This window comes from Labrus bergylta, chromosome 14 (assembly GCF_963930695.1).
Source record: "Labrus bergylta chromosome 14, fLabBer1.1, whole genome shotgun sequence".
NCBI lineage: Eukaryota > Metazoa > Chordata > Actinopteri > Labriformes > Labridae > Labrus > Labrus bergylta.
The window spans coordinates 6,540,410-6,553,173 of NC_089208.1; the positions used below are offsets into that span (position 1 = coordinate 6,540,410).

The 12,764-nt window shown below is 39.8% G+C and overlaps 1 protein-coding gene across 1 annotated transcript; it reads right to left on the bottom strand.

Annotated features, from left to right (window-relative positions):
* LOC109993291 (carotenoid-cleaving dioxygenase, mitochondrial) lies at window positions 1–11,726 on the bottom strand. Its single transcript, XM_020646198.3, has 12 exons — window positions 11,562–11,726; window positions 10,095–10,299; window positions 9,296–9,507; window positions 8,714–8,829; window positions 7,331–7,433; window positions 6,975–7,103; window positions 6,732–6,892; window positions 6,484–6,651; window positions 6,158–6,295; window positions 4,764–4,946; window positions 3,495–3,605; window positions 1–1,049 (listed from the first exon to the last, which is right to left on the bottom strand). Exons 1-12 carry the CDS (start codon window positions 11,587–11,589, stop codon window positions 933–935), a joined length of 1,671 nt encoding a protein of 556 aa, XP_020501854.2. The 5' UTR covers window positions 11,590–11,726; the 3' UTR covers window positions 1–932.
* Between the last annotated feature and the right edge of the window lie 1,038 nt (window positions 11,727–12,764).

A 12,764-nucleotide genomic window follows, 5' to 3' on the forward strand; every position in this document is an offset into this window, starting at 1 on the left:
TTTAAACAGTTTACAAGTTTAATGAATGCCAAGTGTACAAAAGTCATCAAACCTCACAAATTATCATTTCTTAAAAAAGAAAAGGTCATGAGGCACTTTACTGGAACATCACACAGCCTGGAAATCACAGGTTTGATGCTACAGAACATCATGTCATTAGCTCTCTCTTTAATGCAGAACTTCAGCTTCTATTAACCCCAAGGGAATGTCATTGAATACTCAACTTAAAGGAAGAATGTGCAACTTTTTGATCCAGCAGATGTCGCCCTTGAGCACCAGCATGAAACCAAAACAAACTGCTGTTTGGCCACACCTCCGCTCTCCTCCAGACATCCAAACTTTACGAGTTATCAATTAGAAGGCACCATAATTAAGCACCATTAAGCACAAGCGGCAGACAAAATTGTTTGGCTGGAGCTGTAATCCCCTGTGACCTGCTTTGTCGTGTTAGCAGGCTAATGCTAGCACACTTTGGTTAACTCATAGCTTCATATTCCACATAAATTGACACACAATGACCGAGATCTAAAAACGCTTAGGTAACATCCAGATGAGCAGTGTGTATGTTATTCTTCTGTTCTCTAGTCCTCGACTAAAACAGCTTTATACACCCGTCCATGTAAACATGATTTAAACACGGCTCTGACAATAATACAGCCAGTCATGACTCAGAGAGACATTCACAGAGGATATTCTTGATTTCTGCTGGATTTAAGTGTAAAAATGTCCCACATTCTTCCTTTAAGTATCTTTGAGTTTATCACAGTTGTGTGTTGCTACAAACCAGAGTAACAGTTCAGTAACATTACACTGCATCAATGTTTAGTATAGTGCAGCGGTGAGTCAGTACCATCAGGAGTATAGTGGTTATACACTGCGCTGGTATTCTTCATGTTATATTGAATATCAGAAACACTTTCAAAGTATCCGCTTCAAGCACAGGCGCTGAAGGTGCCGTGGAAGCCGTAAGCCATGTTCACGGGAACGTTGGCTCTGCCCAGCTCTTCGAACGTTTTGGCATCCAAAACCAGGAGGAATGATCCTTTATCCTGCAGAGAAGAGTTATCACCAAGTGTTATAAAAACAACAGACAGTTCATCTTCAGAATAATGTCAGTGACAGTCAAGTGTTGTGAACAGGAAAATAACTAAAGAACAGAAACTAGATTGTCAAGACCTTTTTGTTGACTGAACAAAAAGAGACAGTTGACTGTTTCATGTGTAAACATAACGAGTGAAATACAAATAAAATGATAAAGAAAGAGTTTTTGGTTTCATCTTTGTCTTTGTTAATGACACAAGCACAGTTTGCACACAATTCAACTCTTTTAAATCCCTTTCTTAAAACGTACTTTTACAGACTTGCTTTTATGTGATGTCGTCTTCTTCATGTCTTTTCTTACTGGTTTTACTATTTTTTTATCTTCTTTTACTTCTTACTGTCCTTTTATTTATGCTCATATCTTAACTGATCTTAACTTTTTTGATAATTTATTCACTTGTTTCTATTTCTTTTACTGCTCTTGCCTTCTTATTGCTGTTATCTTTTTATTTTTTTCAGCTCTTTTAGTTTCTTACATCTTTTTAAATCTTTGGTTCCTCTTGGTCTCAGCTCGTGTTGTTGGGTTCTTGTGTTGCCTGGGTTCTTATGATGGTTCTTGTGATGGTCGGGGTTATATATATGTCTGTTGTGTATCGTGCACTTTGGGTTCTTTTCTGTTGAATTGTATTTAATTATTTTGAGTATTTTGCATTTGTTATGTTCTTGCTGTTGTTTATGTTCTTCTGTGTTTGGTTTAGTTTGTTCTTGTTTTTGTTTATGTTCTTCTGTGTTTGGTTTAGTTTGTTCTTGTTTTTGTTTATGTTCTTCTGTGTTTAGTTTGCTTTGTTCTTGTTTGTCAAAGCACTTTGTAAACCTGTGTTTTTAAAAGGTGTCATATAAATAAAGTTATTATTATTATTTCTGACACACATCCTCACATCTCTTTAACATGTTTATAAGTTTGTATTGCAAGATGCTTTTGGCCCTTTGGGGTCCCCCCCCCCCCCCCCCCCCCGACACGTATCACTTCATTGGTTGATTGTCTTTATTGTCAGCGACACTCTGAAATGAAATGAAAAATATTCAGAGGCCTTCACTGACTTTCTTCACTGAGTGTTTCAGTCTGAACGTATTTATTCTAAACTGAAATTGAGATAAAAAAAATAAAAAAATAAACACTAGAGAATTTAAAACTCTTCAAAAAAGTCTTCAGTTAGACTAAACAGCTTCAGACCCAGCTGCTGTGTGCTTTAGAGAAACATGTTGTACGTTAAAAGACGTACAACCTGGGCCCAATCCACCCTCATACACTCACTGACTTTGGTGCGCGTTCCCGGATAAATCTGTGAGGGCTTAGTGCTGTCCCACTGTGAAATCAAAAAGTGTTTAAGGGATCTCTCGCTGACTATACGAGCCCTTTATGCACCCTCTCCGTAAGTGGGCATATCTGCAGACTTAACGTGAGGGAATTACCCATAGTTCACAGCATTGTGATGTGAAACATATGATTTCCCGGGGAAGCCAACAACAATTGAAAGGTAAACAAACGCCATAAAACGGAAAAAAGGTAGAGACAGTAAAAAAAACAGGAAGGTGAAACCACGCTCTATTTACAGTGTACTAAAAAAGTTTCTTTGGAAAATACAGCTAATTCAGAACTCATTTGCAAGTCTATAAACAAAAACAAGAGAGACAGAGCATATTAGTCCTGTTATATTAGGATAAGATAAACCTATATTTATCCCACAACAAAGACATTTAGGCCTATATATAGGCCTATTTTGAGTAGAACTTTTTATAAGTACCATGGCAGTGAGTGAGTTAAGTAAAAAAAACGTAAAATAAGCTTTTGCTACATGAAATCATGCAGTCATGGTTACAGATGAGTTGCAAAGTGCTGTCCCATTTGTATTTAACCATTGGAGCCCTCGCAGCCTCATGCACTCACTGACTTTCCAGGTGACGTCAATAAAGTCAGTAAGGGCTCAGTGTTTAGGTAGGACATCGGGATTCAGCCGTAGTGTTGTACATGTAGACTTTAGAGAAAACTAACAAAGCTCAGGCGGACTTACAGGCCGGCTGCCTGCTGTTGATTTTAACTCCAGAAAGCAGCAGGACTTGTATGCTCCATACCCGGAGATTCATTTTATAAACTGGCTCATTTTAACTCACCAAGAAATATATTCACACCATCTATTAGCACTTTTTCCTCCAGCAGGTTCTGTGTGTCTGCTGCTCTTTTACTGTAGTTATATTTGTAAACTGACAAATATCTGTTTTTTTCTGTTACACTCGGTCTGGAAAAATGATTTCAGTCCACTGTTTGTTCTGCACATAAGGCAGAATTGACAGTTAAGCAACCTTACTCTTAAATCTTAGAATGTTTAAGTTTCATCATTTGGGCTCTCCTATGATTCCTGTTGTACATCTTTGTTCTTCAGAAACAGTCTTACCTGTGAGGGGGTGAGAACCACAGACATGATGACACCATCGTCCTCCTCCACAGCATCAGGTGCCGGCACAAACACGGGCTCTGACGGGTAGAAACCCTTCTGGTACCACACCTGAGGTTGAACACACACACACACTACTGTCAGCGGAGAGTGTTAAACCCTGCTGAAGTGTCTTTGAGCAAGAGGCCGACTTGTCTGCAGCTCGTCTGGACTCGTTAATCTAAGATGAAGAGGAAGGACTGAGGAGAGAATTGTTTTTTTCAGGGGATGAAGAAAAATAATGTTCGTTCTCAGACACTCATTGTTCAGTCCTTATTCTTTCAGTTCTCTATTTCAACCCTAATTCACTGTAAAAACTGCCCATAGATTTTATAATACATGCAGTCTCTGTGACGTCACCTATTGGTTTCTTTAGAGGCTCTATGAAGCCAAACTTTGGCGGTTACCATATTGTAAATGCTTTCACCAAATAACTGTCAACAATAAAGAAACAGGTAAAGAGGCGGGGCTAAGCACAGTTTTAACCAATAAAAAAGTGAGATGTATAGAGTGAAACTTTTTGTTGTACCAGACTGTAAACATGTTTATTTCATATGGGACCTAAAGGGGAGTTTTTAATGCCAGCTTCAAGTAGATAAACAACTGGCCTTCTTTTAAAACACCAGAGGGCGCTGCTTCATTATATTCACCCAAAAACCAGTTTGGTAGGACAGCATTGTATATTTACTGCTTTATTAGTCCAGTCCAGTCATAGTGGGTTTCTGTATTTTTACATCTTTGAGGGAGTAAACACAAGTTAAACTATGGTGTCTGTTGGTGTCCATGCTGTTCTTTAACCTTTGACCTAGTTTGATATTTTAGGACAGCTCACAACAACACTTGTCGTCTCTTTCGCCAGTCTGCAGTTAGCTTAACATAGTAACTGATAGCAGGGGAAACAGCCAGCATGGTTGGTTAAATAATCACAGTTGGCCTGTGTAAATTTAAGGGAATCCTGACAAACAGGATAGCGTGGTTTTTGTGTCGGCTGAACCTGTAAGTGAGTCTGTTTATCAAAAACACGAGTAAAGGGTTAAATGCTCCTCTAAATGTGCTGCGGAGCAAAACATTTAAAACATAAAATGTACAACAAAGACATATGTGAAGTGTTTTTTCAAGGAGAAGCTATAATGTGGACTTAAACAAAAGCAGAACACACACACACACACACACACACACACACACACACACACACACACACACACACACACACACACACACACACAACACCTTGAACGTCTTGTCGTTTAGGTCCATTTTGAGCAGAGAGTCTCCCACCAGGTGTCTGAAGCCACAGCCGTAGAAATAACGGTACGGCTTTGTGTTATATTTGGCGTAGTTTATCTGTGGAAACTCCAGGCCACCGTACTCCTGAAGGTCGTCTCCATGGAGATCCTCGGGTTGGCAAAACACCTGTTTACACAGAGGATCGAATGTTTATTGTCACTCGGTCAGATTTTTATTTGACTGAACATGTAGAGAAATGCTGCATGAGTTTTTGACCTTGCAGTTTATGATACTCGTGTACTTTGTGTGTGGTCTTAATAAATTGAATCAGTGCTTTTGCTTTCATGACAAAGATCTTGTGATTTTACACAATTACATTAGTCATATTAAATAATTAACAAACTGTGTTTTTCCTTCTGGTCTCAGATCAAAAAAGGAGTGTAGATGTGAAAAACTTAAAATGTATTCTCAGTTACTGCAGCACATGAAGCATGTATAGTCCTTATTTGTTTTTTTTACTAGTATTATATAAAATTTAAATTTCTGGAATTATGACAACCTTAAAAAGCAAATTAAGTAAAACTATGCAAAGTTAGGGAGTGAATTGTCGTTATTCTTTTCATTTTGTTATTTGTTTTGTAATTGTGAACTGTTTTCCATCTAAACATTTGAAGTGAGACTCTCCTGTCATAGCTGTTTTCTAATAAGAGTCTTTATCCAGCCAATGGGATTTAAAAAAAGACAGTTACATTAGGATTGCATGATGGGTCAATTTCAAGACATATAATGAAGAGAATATGAACAAATGAACAACCTTTTCATATTTTCTTTGCACAGTTTCTAAAGGGATTATTAATCATTATCAAATTCTAATTATGTTACTGTACCTCAGCATCAAAAATACAAGACTCAATACCGGATGTATTTTTGACAGGGTCACATCCTCTGTTCTCTGTATGAGAAATTAAAAACACTTTAGCATTTTCATGAGATCAAAGAAGGATTTGAGAAGTGTCTGTATTCAAGGATTTTATACATATTTTAAGTAAATATGAATGGACCGATTGCTGCCGTCTCAGCTTTTGTTTAAATATGACTGAAGGCCTGAAGTTAACTTTTAAAGCTTTGGTACCTTTCATTACTTTCTGTCATTAAAGCAGCAGAGATTTTAGCTTCTTTTTTTTTAAATGGGGTAAACGGGGAAAAGGACAACTTTATATCTTTGCTTCTTTGCAACTTCTTTGCCTGTTCTGAACACTTTTGGTAGGTTGTTTTTTTGGCAGACATATTTGTTGAATATTTAAAGTGACAGAGATACACTTTATTGAGAAGTTTACTGAATGTCAATCAAAAAAAAAAGAACTACAAGAAAAGTACACTGTTCATCTCAAACTCACCTTGTCTTTGTTGATTTTGACACAGGTTGCCTTACTGGAGGGCTGAGTGTTCAGGTTTTGGTCTACCGGGGTTTCCTGGGTCACATTGAGAGGAAGAACAAAGCGGCGAGGGAAAGCCCGGCACCCGGTGTTGTACACCTGTGGAAGACATTTAAAAAACAATGCAGGTGATCATTTATGTTATTGTAGCTATACATATGGGTTTGTTTCTTGGTGCAATGAGACAATAAAATGTCACGTTACAAAATACACTGTCATGATGATTTCTCAGAGGTCATTATATTCCTTCCTTCCGTTAGCTGTGTGTTTCATCGTCACATGCTGACCTCATCCAAAGCGTCTCCTGACTTTCGTAGGTTCTGGATTAGGTAGTTGTTGATGGCTTTGCCGTCGTCAGCGCAGCACATGTCCAACATCAAGAACCCGCCCTCCTCAAAGGCGTTGATTTGGTGGAAGACAGAGATGGCTTTGGTGTGGTACTTCACTGAGCTGACCTGTGGTGAAGTAGCAACGATTAGATGCTCAAGGATCCACAGAGGGGGAATGTATTCACTCAGTAAGAGCGACCTCTCACCTCGCCTGTACGCTTGTCGACGAGGTGGAAGACAGTTTGCAGCTTTGGATCCCAATAGATGCCCTCGCTCAGAGCCTTCCCCCTCAGCTTGCATGTGACTATCTTCAGCAGGTCCATCTTTATCGGCTGCTCGATGAACACCACGTAGTTCTCAGACATGGCTGTGAGCAGGAGAAGATGATTATTTAGCAGAGGCGTAAAGGATACAGGCAGAACCTCTGATGTCCAGGAGGGCTTTCTTACCGAAGCTGTGGTAGTAGGAGGGGTGGGACTTGTCTGCAGGCACAATGGAGCACAGTACTTTGGCTCCTTGAAGGGTGTCTGTGGCGTCTTTCTTCTCAGGCGGGACTCTGATGATGTTGTACAGGGCCCCTGGATAAAAGTGTACCTCTTAAAAGCTTGTACACACATCTGACATACGATATGATATATGATATTAAGTAGTAATATCAATTGGCAGGGAAATCTGTTTAGATTAGATATTGAAATATCTATATTTGGCACCAGGGATTCATTATCGTTTGACACAAGTCAAGGCATGACATATTCTTATACTTATAATTTGCCCCGCACCAAGTGTAGTGTATGATGGGACAAACCTTTGCTTCCATAAGAGTTTCCCATGTTATAGGTGGTACCATCAGGGTCAGAGTGTGGATGAGCGGTAGCTCCATTAACAGCAATGAACTTACTCCAGTCTACCTACAAAATACAGGAAAAAAAGACAGGGATCAGTCGATGCTGCAGTTTGAGTGGATTCATATAGGTTTTATACCTGGATAGAAGAAAAAAGAAAACATGTATAAATGTTGCAAAATGATAAAAACCCATACTAAAGCTAAGGGTGGGCATCTGAAGAAACTAAAAAAGACTGAGCTTGAATTATTGTCCAAATGTGTCAGGGGGAGGCGCTTAGACATTCTTGCACAGCTAGTTCTCCTGTCTGAGCTTGTGCAAGATTACACTTGTGCCTGACTAGTGTATGGGCAGAGTGCACCATGGGAGGTTGACTCTAAAATAGATCAGAGACTGACTAACAAATGGATGTAGTCTCATTGACCTTGTGCATTGGTTTCTGGAAAGATGTTTTGAAGGCCAATGATGGCAGCCACCAAATTGGAAATGCTGTCTCCACCAAACCTTTGATCAACCGGGAAACGGTTACATTGCATCCACCTGTCAATCAGCCCAGCCTTACCCTTAATTATGTAAATGTATGCATAACTCTTCGCCTTAATATAATCAAAGCGGATGAGTAACAACAACAAAATCATTCCCTGTTCAGTTTTAATCAATACAATTATTTTTGTTTTTGTGCCAGGCTGTTAACATGTGTGTCACCCACCTGGGGTGACACTCCCACTTTCCCTTTGTGACATCACAAAGTCTCCAAATGGCCTGTTTGAGCACACATTTTGGAGTTGGCAAAAGACGGAGAGGATGGACTTTTCTCATAATTGGGGGGTTTGTAAACAAACCAGGGACACATATTAGTTGACCATGGTGAAGTGTATTTTGCGTAATATGTAACCTTTAAAAAAATTATTCTACTTAAAGCTTCTGTGAGTATTTTTTCGAGTCTGTGTCTATTTTGGCTCCGCCTGTGGACAAAGGGGTACCTCTCATATCTTGGATAATTTTGTCCTGTATATGTGAAGGTAGTGATTTGTAACAAAACACCTCATCCTGCTCTTTCTTATGTATCACCCAGTAAAGAACATATGTGCCTGAAAATGTAAACGAACAAACACTGTTTTGGCAGTGTGCAGTCAATCACTTGGTCTGACACCTACCTGGACAGCAGCTGTTTCAGGCAGTTATCACAACTATATAAAAACAGACAAGCTTTACTCTGATGCTCTTGTGGTTTATGAAGAAGCATCCGTTCTAATTTTAGTCAGTTTCATACCCAGCTACAAAATGAAATTGCCTCCCTGGCGTTTCTATTTACATCTGTAATTCCACAATGATCATGACGGTACCTTTTCCACAGTTTCCAGATTCTCAGGGTTCACTCTGTGCATGAAATTGGTCTCTGTGCTGACATAGTAGTCACCTTTGTATTGCACAAAGCTAACACTTGCATTGTCAGTAGGCTCTGTAAGAGAGAAACAAAGGATAAATTACAACGTTTAAATGAACAGAAACAATGGTTAAACATTCTGCTCTGTGATTTGTGGTTTATAAAAGTCCAGTGGGGAATGTGAACCATGTAGGAGAGGCCTGCTCCCCTCTCTGGTTCCCCGCTGTATTTGCACATGTTATTATGTAAGCCTTGCGTGTACAGGGTTTACATAACATTATTTACTTAAGAGGTTCCAACCAAGGCCTCAACACAGCTATAACATGATCGAGTGGTTTTTTTTGCAGCCAATACATTTTTTCCTCCAGATGTCCAGCTGCTCCTCATTTTACTCAGCTGATCCCACTGTGTCCCAATCTTGAGCTTGTTGTAATAATAAAGTCAAGCAATGTTCTGGCACAATATGTCAACAAACCAAGTACAGCTTTGGTAATGAGTCCTGTTCCCTGTCCCTACCTAATTCCCTCTCTTTTGTACTCACGGATCATCTCAAAGCGAGACAGAAAGCGCTGGAAGAAGTTCTTGCAGGGGTCGGGCATGGCGAGGGTTCCAAACTCTGATATCACAATGCGGTCCCTCTCACTGTTCTTCTTGTAGACGTCGCTGCGTAGGAATCGACTCATGTACGTCACCTGGCCGTTTTCAATCTTGAACTTGTGCAGCATGGCCATCCCATCAAACCAGTGGTTGAAGCTGTGATAAAAAAAAAACCCAAAGGTTAAAGGTCACATATTGTGCAAAATAAACTTTACCATTGTTTTCTTAGACGAACATGTGTCCCTAGTCTGTCTATAAACCCCCCAAATATGAGAAAAGTCCATCCTCTCCTTTTTAAGCCTGCTCCACTTTTCAGGCCAACTGGCTGATCAGAGAGTTTCCCTTTGTGACATCACAATGGGCAGTAACCTCTTCCTCCAGATGGGTGACCCACATACAACGAGGTGTTTGTTCTGTCCTATGAGTCCACCTTTCCATTGTAAACAACAGTTGGGCATGGCGCAAGAAAGCCCGAGGCACCCAAGCCCTTCCAGAGAGGGGCGTGGTCAGACATCTCATTCGCATCTAAAGCTACAGAAACAGTCTGTTTTGAACAGGGCTGAAACAGAGAGGTTTATAGGCATGATCAAAAACAGGATTTCTTTGGGCAAGAAACTTCACAGACATGTTTTGTGGAGCTCTGAGACTTATTTAAGCTGGTTGAAAAGGAGGATAATATGTCATCACATCTGTTAAAAGTTTTATTTTGTGTGTTGTGTAGCAGTGTGTGGAGGTGATCTCACTGTGTGTTTCCAAACTCAAACTTCCCCGGCCCATTGCGTAGCAGGTTTCCATTGATCCAGGAGGGGATGGTGCCGTGAACTTCAGTGGCGATGGGCTCAGGAGTTTCTTCTACGGAGCGAACCAGAGGGGCAATCGTCTCCAGTCCCTTCTGTTTTGAAGTGATGCATGCCTTTGTTTTTCCATTTTCAACAGGCACGGTTTCATCTGCACAAAACAAAGACATCAGTGGTATCTTACTTGCTGTGTAGATACATATATGAATTAAATGATCAAACATTCAATCCCATCAACAACCAATAAATATCGCTCTACTTGAATTTCAACTCTGTCTATGGTATGTGTTTACAGAAAGGCAGCGGTAAAAATGCAGTTTGTTGTGAAACTCAGCGTGAAAGGTGTGAAAACAAACAATTCCAGACAATGACAGAGCTGAACAAAACCAAAGGGCGTCTGCATCTTATGGCACATTCCAGTTTATACTACTGACACATGAGTTGAATTACTGTTCACAGTCAGCTCCACTTTAACCCCAAAACTGCTGCAAGGGAGTGTATTGAAATATTTAATACTTTTGAAAGCAGTGTTTCCCTTTGTATAGTTTTTTTTGGGAGGAAAAGTTGGATTTCCTTCCAAAACTTCACAATATGGTCAACACCTTCATTGAGGGAAAATATAAACTATTGGCATAAAGTAGACCCTTAACTAAAATGAATGCATGCTGTATCTTTCTCAAAGGAGAGACGTCTCTCCAGACTTAAGAGTCTAATCTCTGTGAAGCGAGTAGACTTCCTTTACCAGCAACATGTGGGCGTATTGTGAGAGACTGTACAACACACCACTTCAACCACATGAAGCTGACATGCATCCTTATTATCAACGCTCATTGTAATAAAACAGCTGCAGTGTCTGTCCCTGTAGAGCTTAAATATTTGGTTCAGAAGTAAACCATCATTGTAAAACACATTTTATATAATAATAATAATAATAATAATAATAATAAGCTTTATTTAAAATAAATAGAAAATCCAAACTGATCTGAACGGAAGTGAACTGAAGTGTTTTTATCTTGTGCATACCGTGTATTGGTCGTCAAGATCACTGAATGTTACAGCTTGCAAATAATAAACAACAAAATAGAGCTGCTGCAAGTGGAGACGAAACTTGAGCCTGCAGCAGTTCATGGAGAGAGTACAGTAAGTACTGCCACAAGGACACAAGCAGCCTCCGTCTGTCTCCTCCACCGTAACCAGTAAGCACTACCAATAACAACAGATCCGCTATCAGCTATAATTAAATATGACTGTGCGGAAGCCGGAACGATGAGGTGATGCGCTTCTCATGCATCTTTAAAATGTGTCTGTAATTTCAGCGCAGTGACACCATGAGCAGATGAACACACGGAGCTGTTTCCTCTCTGCACATGTACATGCGTGGGAGACCAAAAAGGGAAAATGGAGGTTTCCAACCTGAGCTGTCGAGCTTCACAGGGGCCATGGTGGCAGATATCGTCGTGGATGGATACAGCTTCTGCTCTCTGCATCTGCGCGCTGCCGGACCAGAAATTCATCAGCTGTGGGTGTGTGTGTGTGTGTGTGTGTGTAGCAACGCTATTACGTAACTTGTTAAACGCAGGTCACGTCATACAATAAACAGTGAGAGGAAGAATAAGTGGGAGGGACAGTGGGGGCAAGAGGTTTGAAACCTGTTTGAAACACATGTTATAAGCATGATTTGTGTAATTTTCTGCCTTTTGTCCCCCCCAAAAAACTTTAAAAACCATTGACTGTAAAAATATTATTATAACATGTGACGATAGTGGAACAAGGACTTCTTGTCCTGTAGACTCAAACATCTAGAGATAGATTTAAGCTGCCAACACTTTTGTTAACCCTGTCTGGTCCGGTGTCAGAGGAGAGACATTCACACTACATTTGAGTAGATGATAAGAAAATAGACTTTATTAACACATTTCCATTCATTAAAACAATAAGTATTTATAGATAGGCTTTGTATTTATAAACACGTCTGAGTTAACCAACCCTTTAAACACAGCAAGTTAAGAATATAACTCTTATGAAAACAGATGCCAGAGGAGGTCTAATCAGTTTATCATAAGCAGGATCTATACTCCACATTAGCCTCCCCCACGTTATCTTGTGAATCCAAAGTTTTTGCGTCTATAGTAGGAGAAAATTAGTAGAATAGTAATAACCTTACAGTAGGCTAAATATCATAAGCTGATGGACAAATGCAGTGTCTGATTTCAGAACAATATAAATGATAGCCTATAATTGGACTATACTTGTAGATGCAGTGAGGCTTACAACACTTTTGTGTTTCATCTTATTGAAGGTTATTCTAAATAGGCGTCTTACTATACTGGGTATCTTTATGTTACTTTATGATTTTTATTTTTAATTAGCCTATAGAGGCTCAGCAAGCACTTTGAAGGTTCAGAGGCGCTGAAGTGCAACAACTCAAGCAAGCATGGAAAAACTCAGGATGCAATCTTTGTCAACCAGGCGGAGAAGGACAACAATGACAAAGATGCAGATGAGGTCATATTCACATTCTACAAGATAGATGAACTATAGAGGTATCAGCCGAAGAGCCATTTCTGGTGACTCAGAATATACACAGTATGTTAATGTTTTAGGAGCAGATATGGT

What these genes read in the sequence shown, in the direction of transcription:
- LOC109993291 (XM_020646198.3), bottom strand. Translation starts at nt 11,589, where the DNA reads ATGGCCCCTGTGAAGCTCGACAGCTCAG. An exon ending in CTCCTACTACCACAGCTTCG is followed by an intron (nt 6,893 to 6,974) that starts GTAAGAAAGCCC and finishes TCCTGCTCACAG; the next exon opens with CCATGTCTGAGAACTACGTG. An exon ending in TAAACGACAAGACGTTCAAG is followed by an intron (nt 3,606 to 4,763) that starts GTGTTGTGTGTG and finishes GTTCAACCTCAG; the next exon opens with GTGTGGTACCAGAAGGGTTT.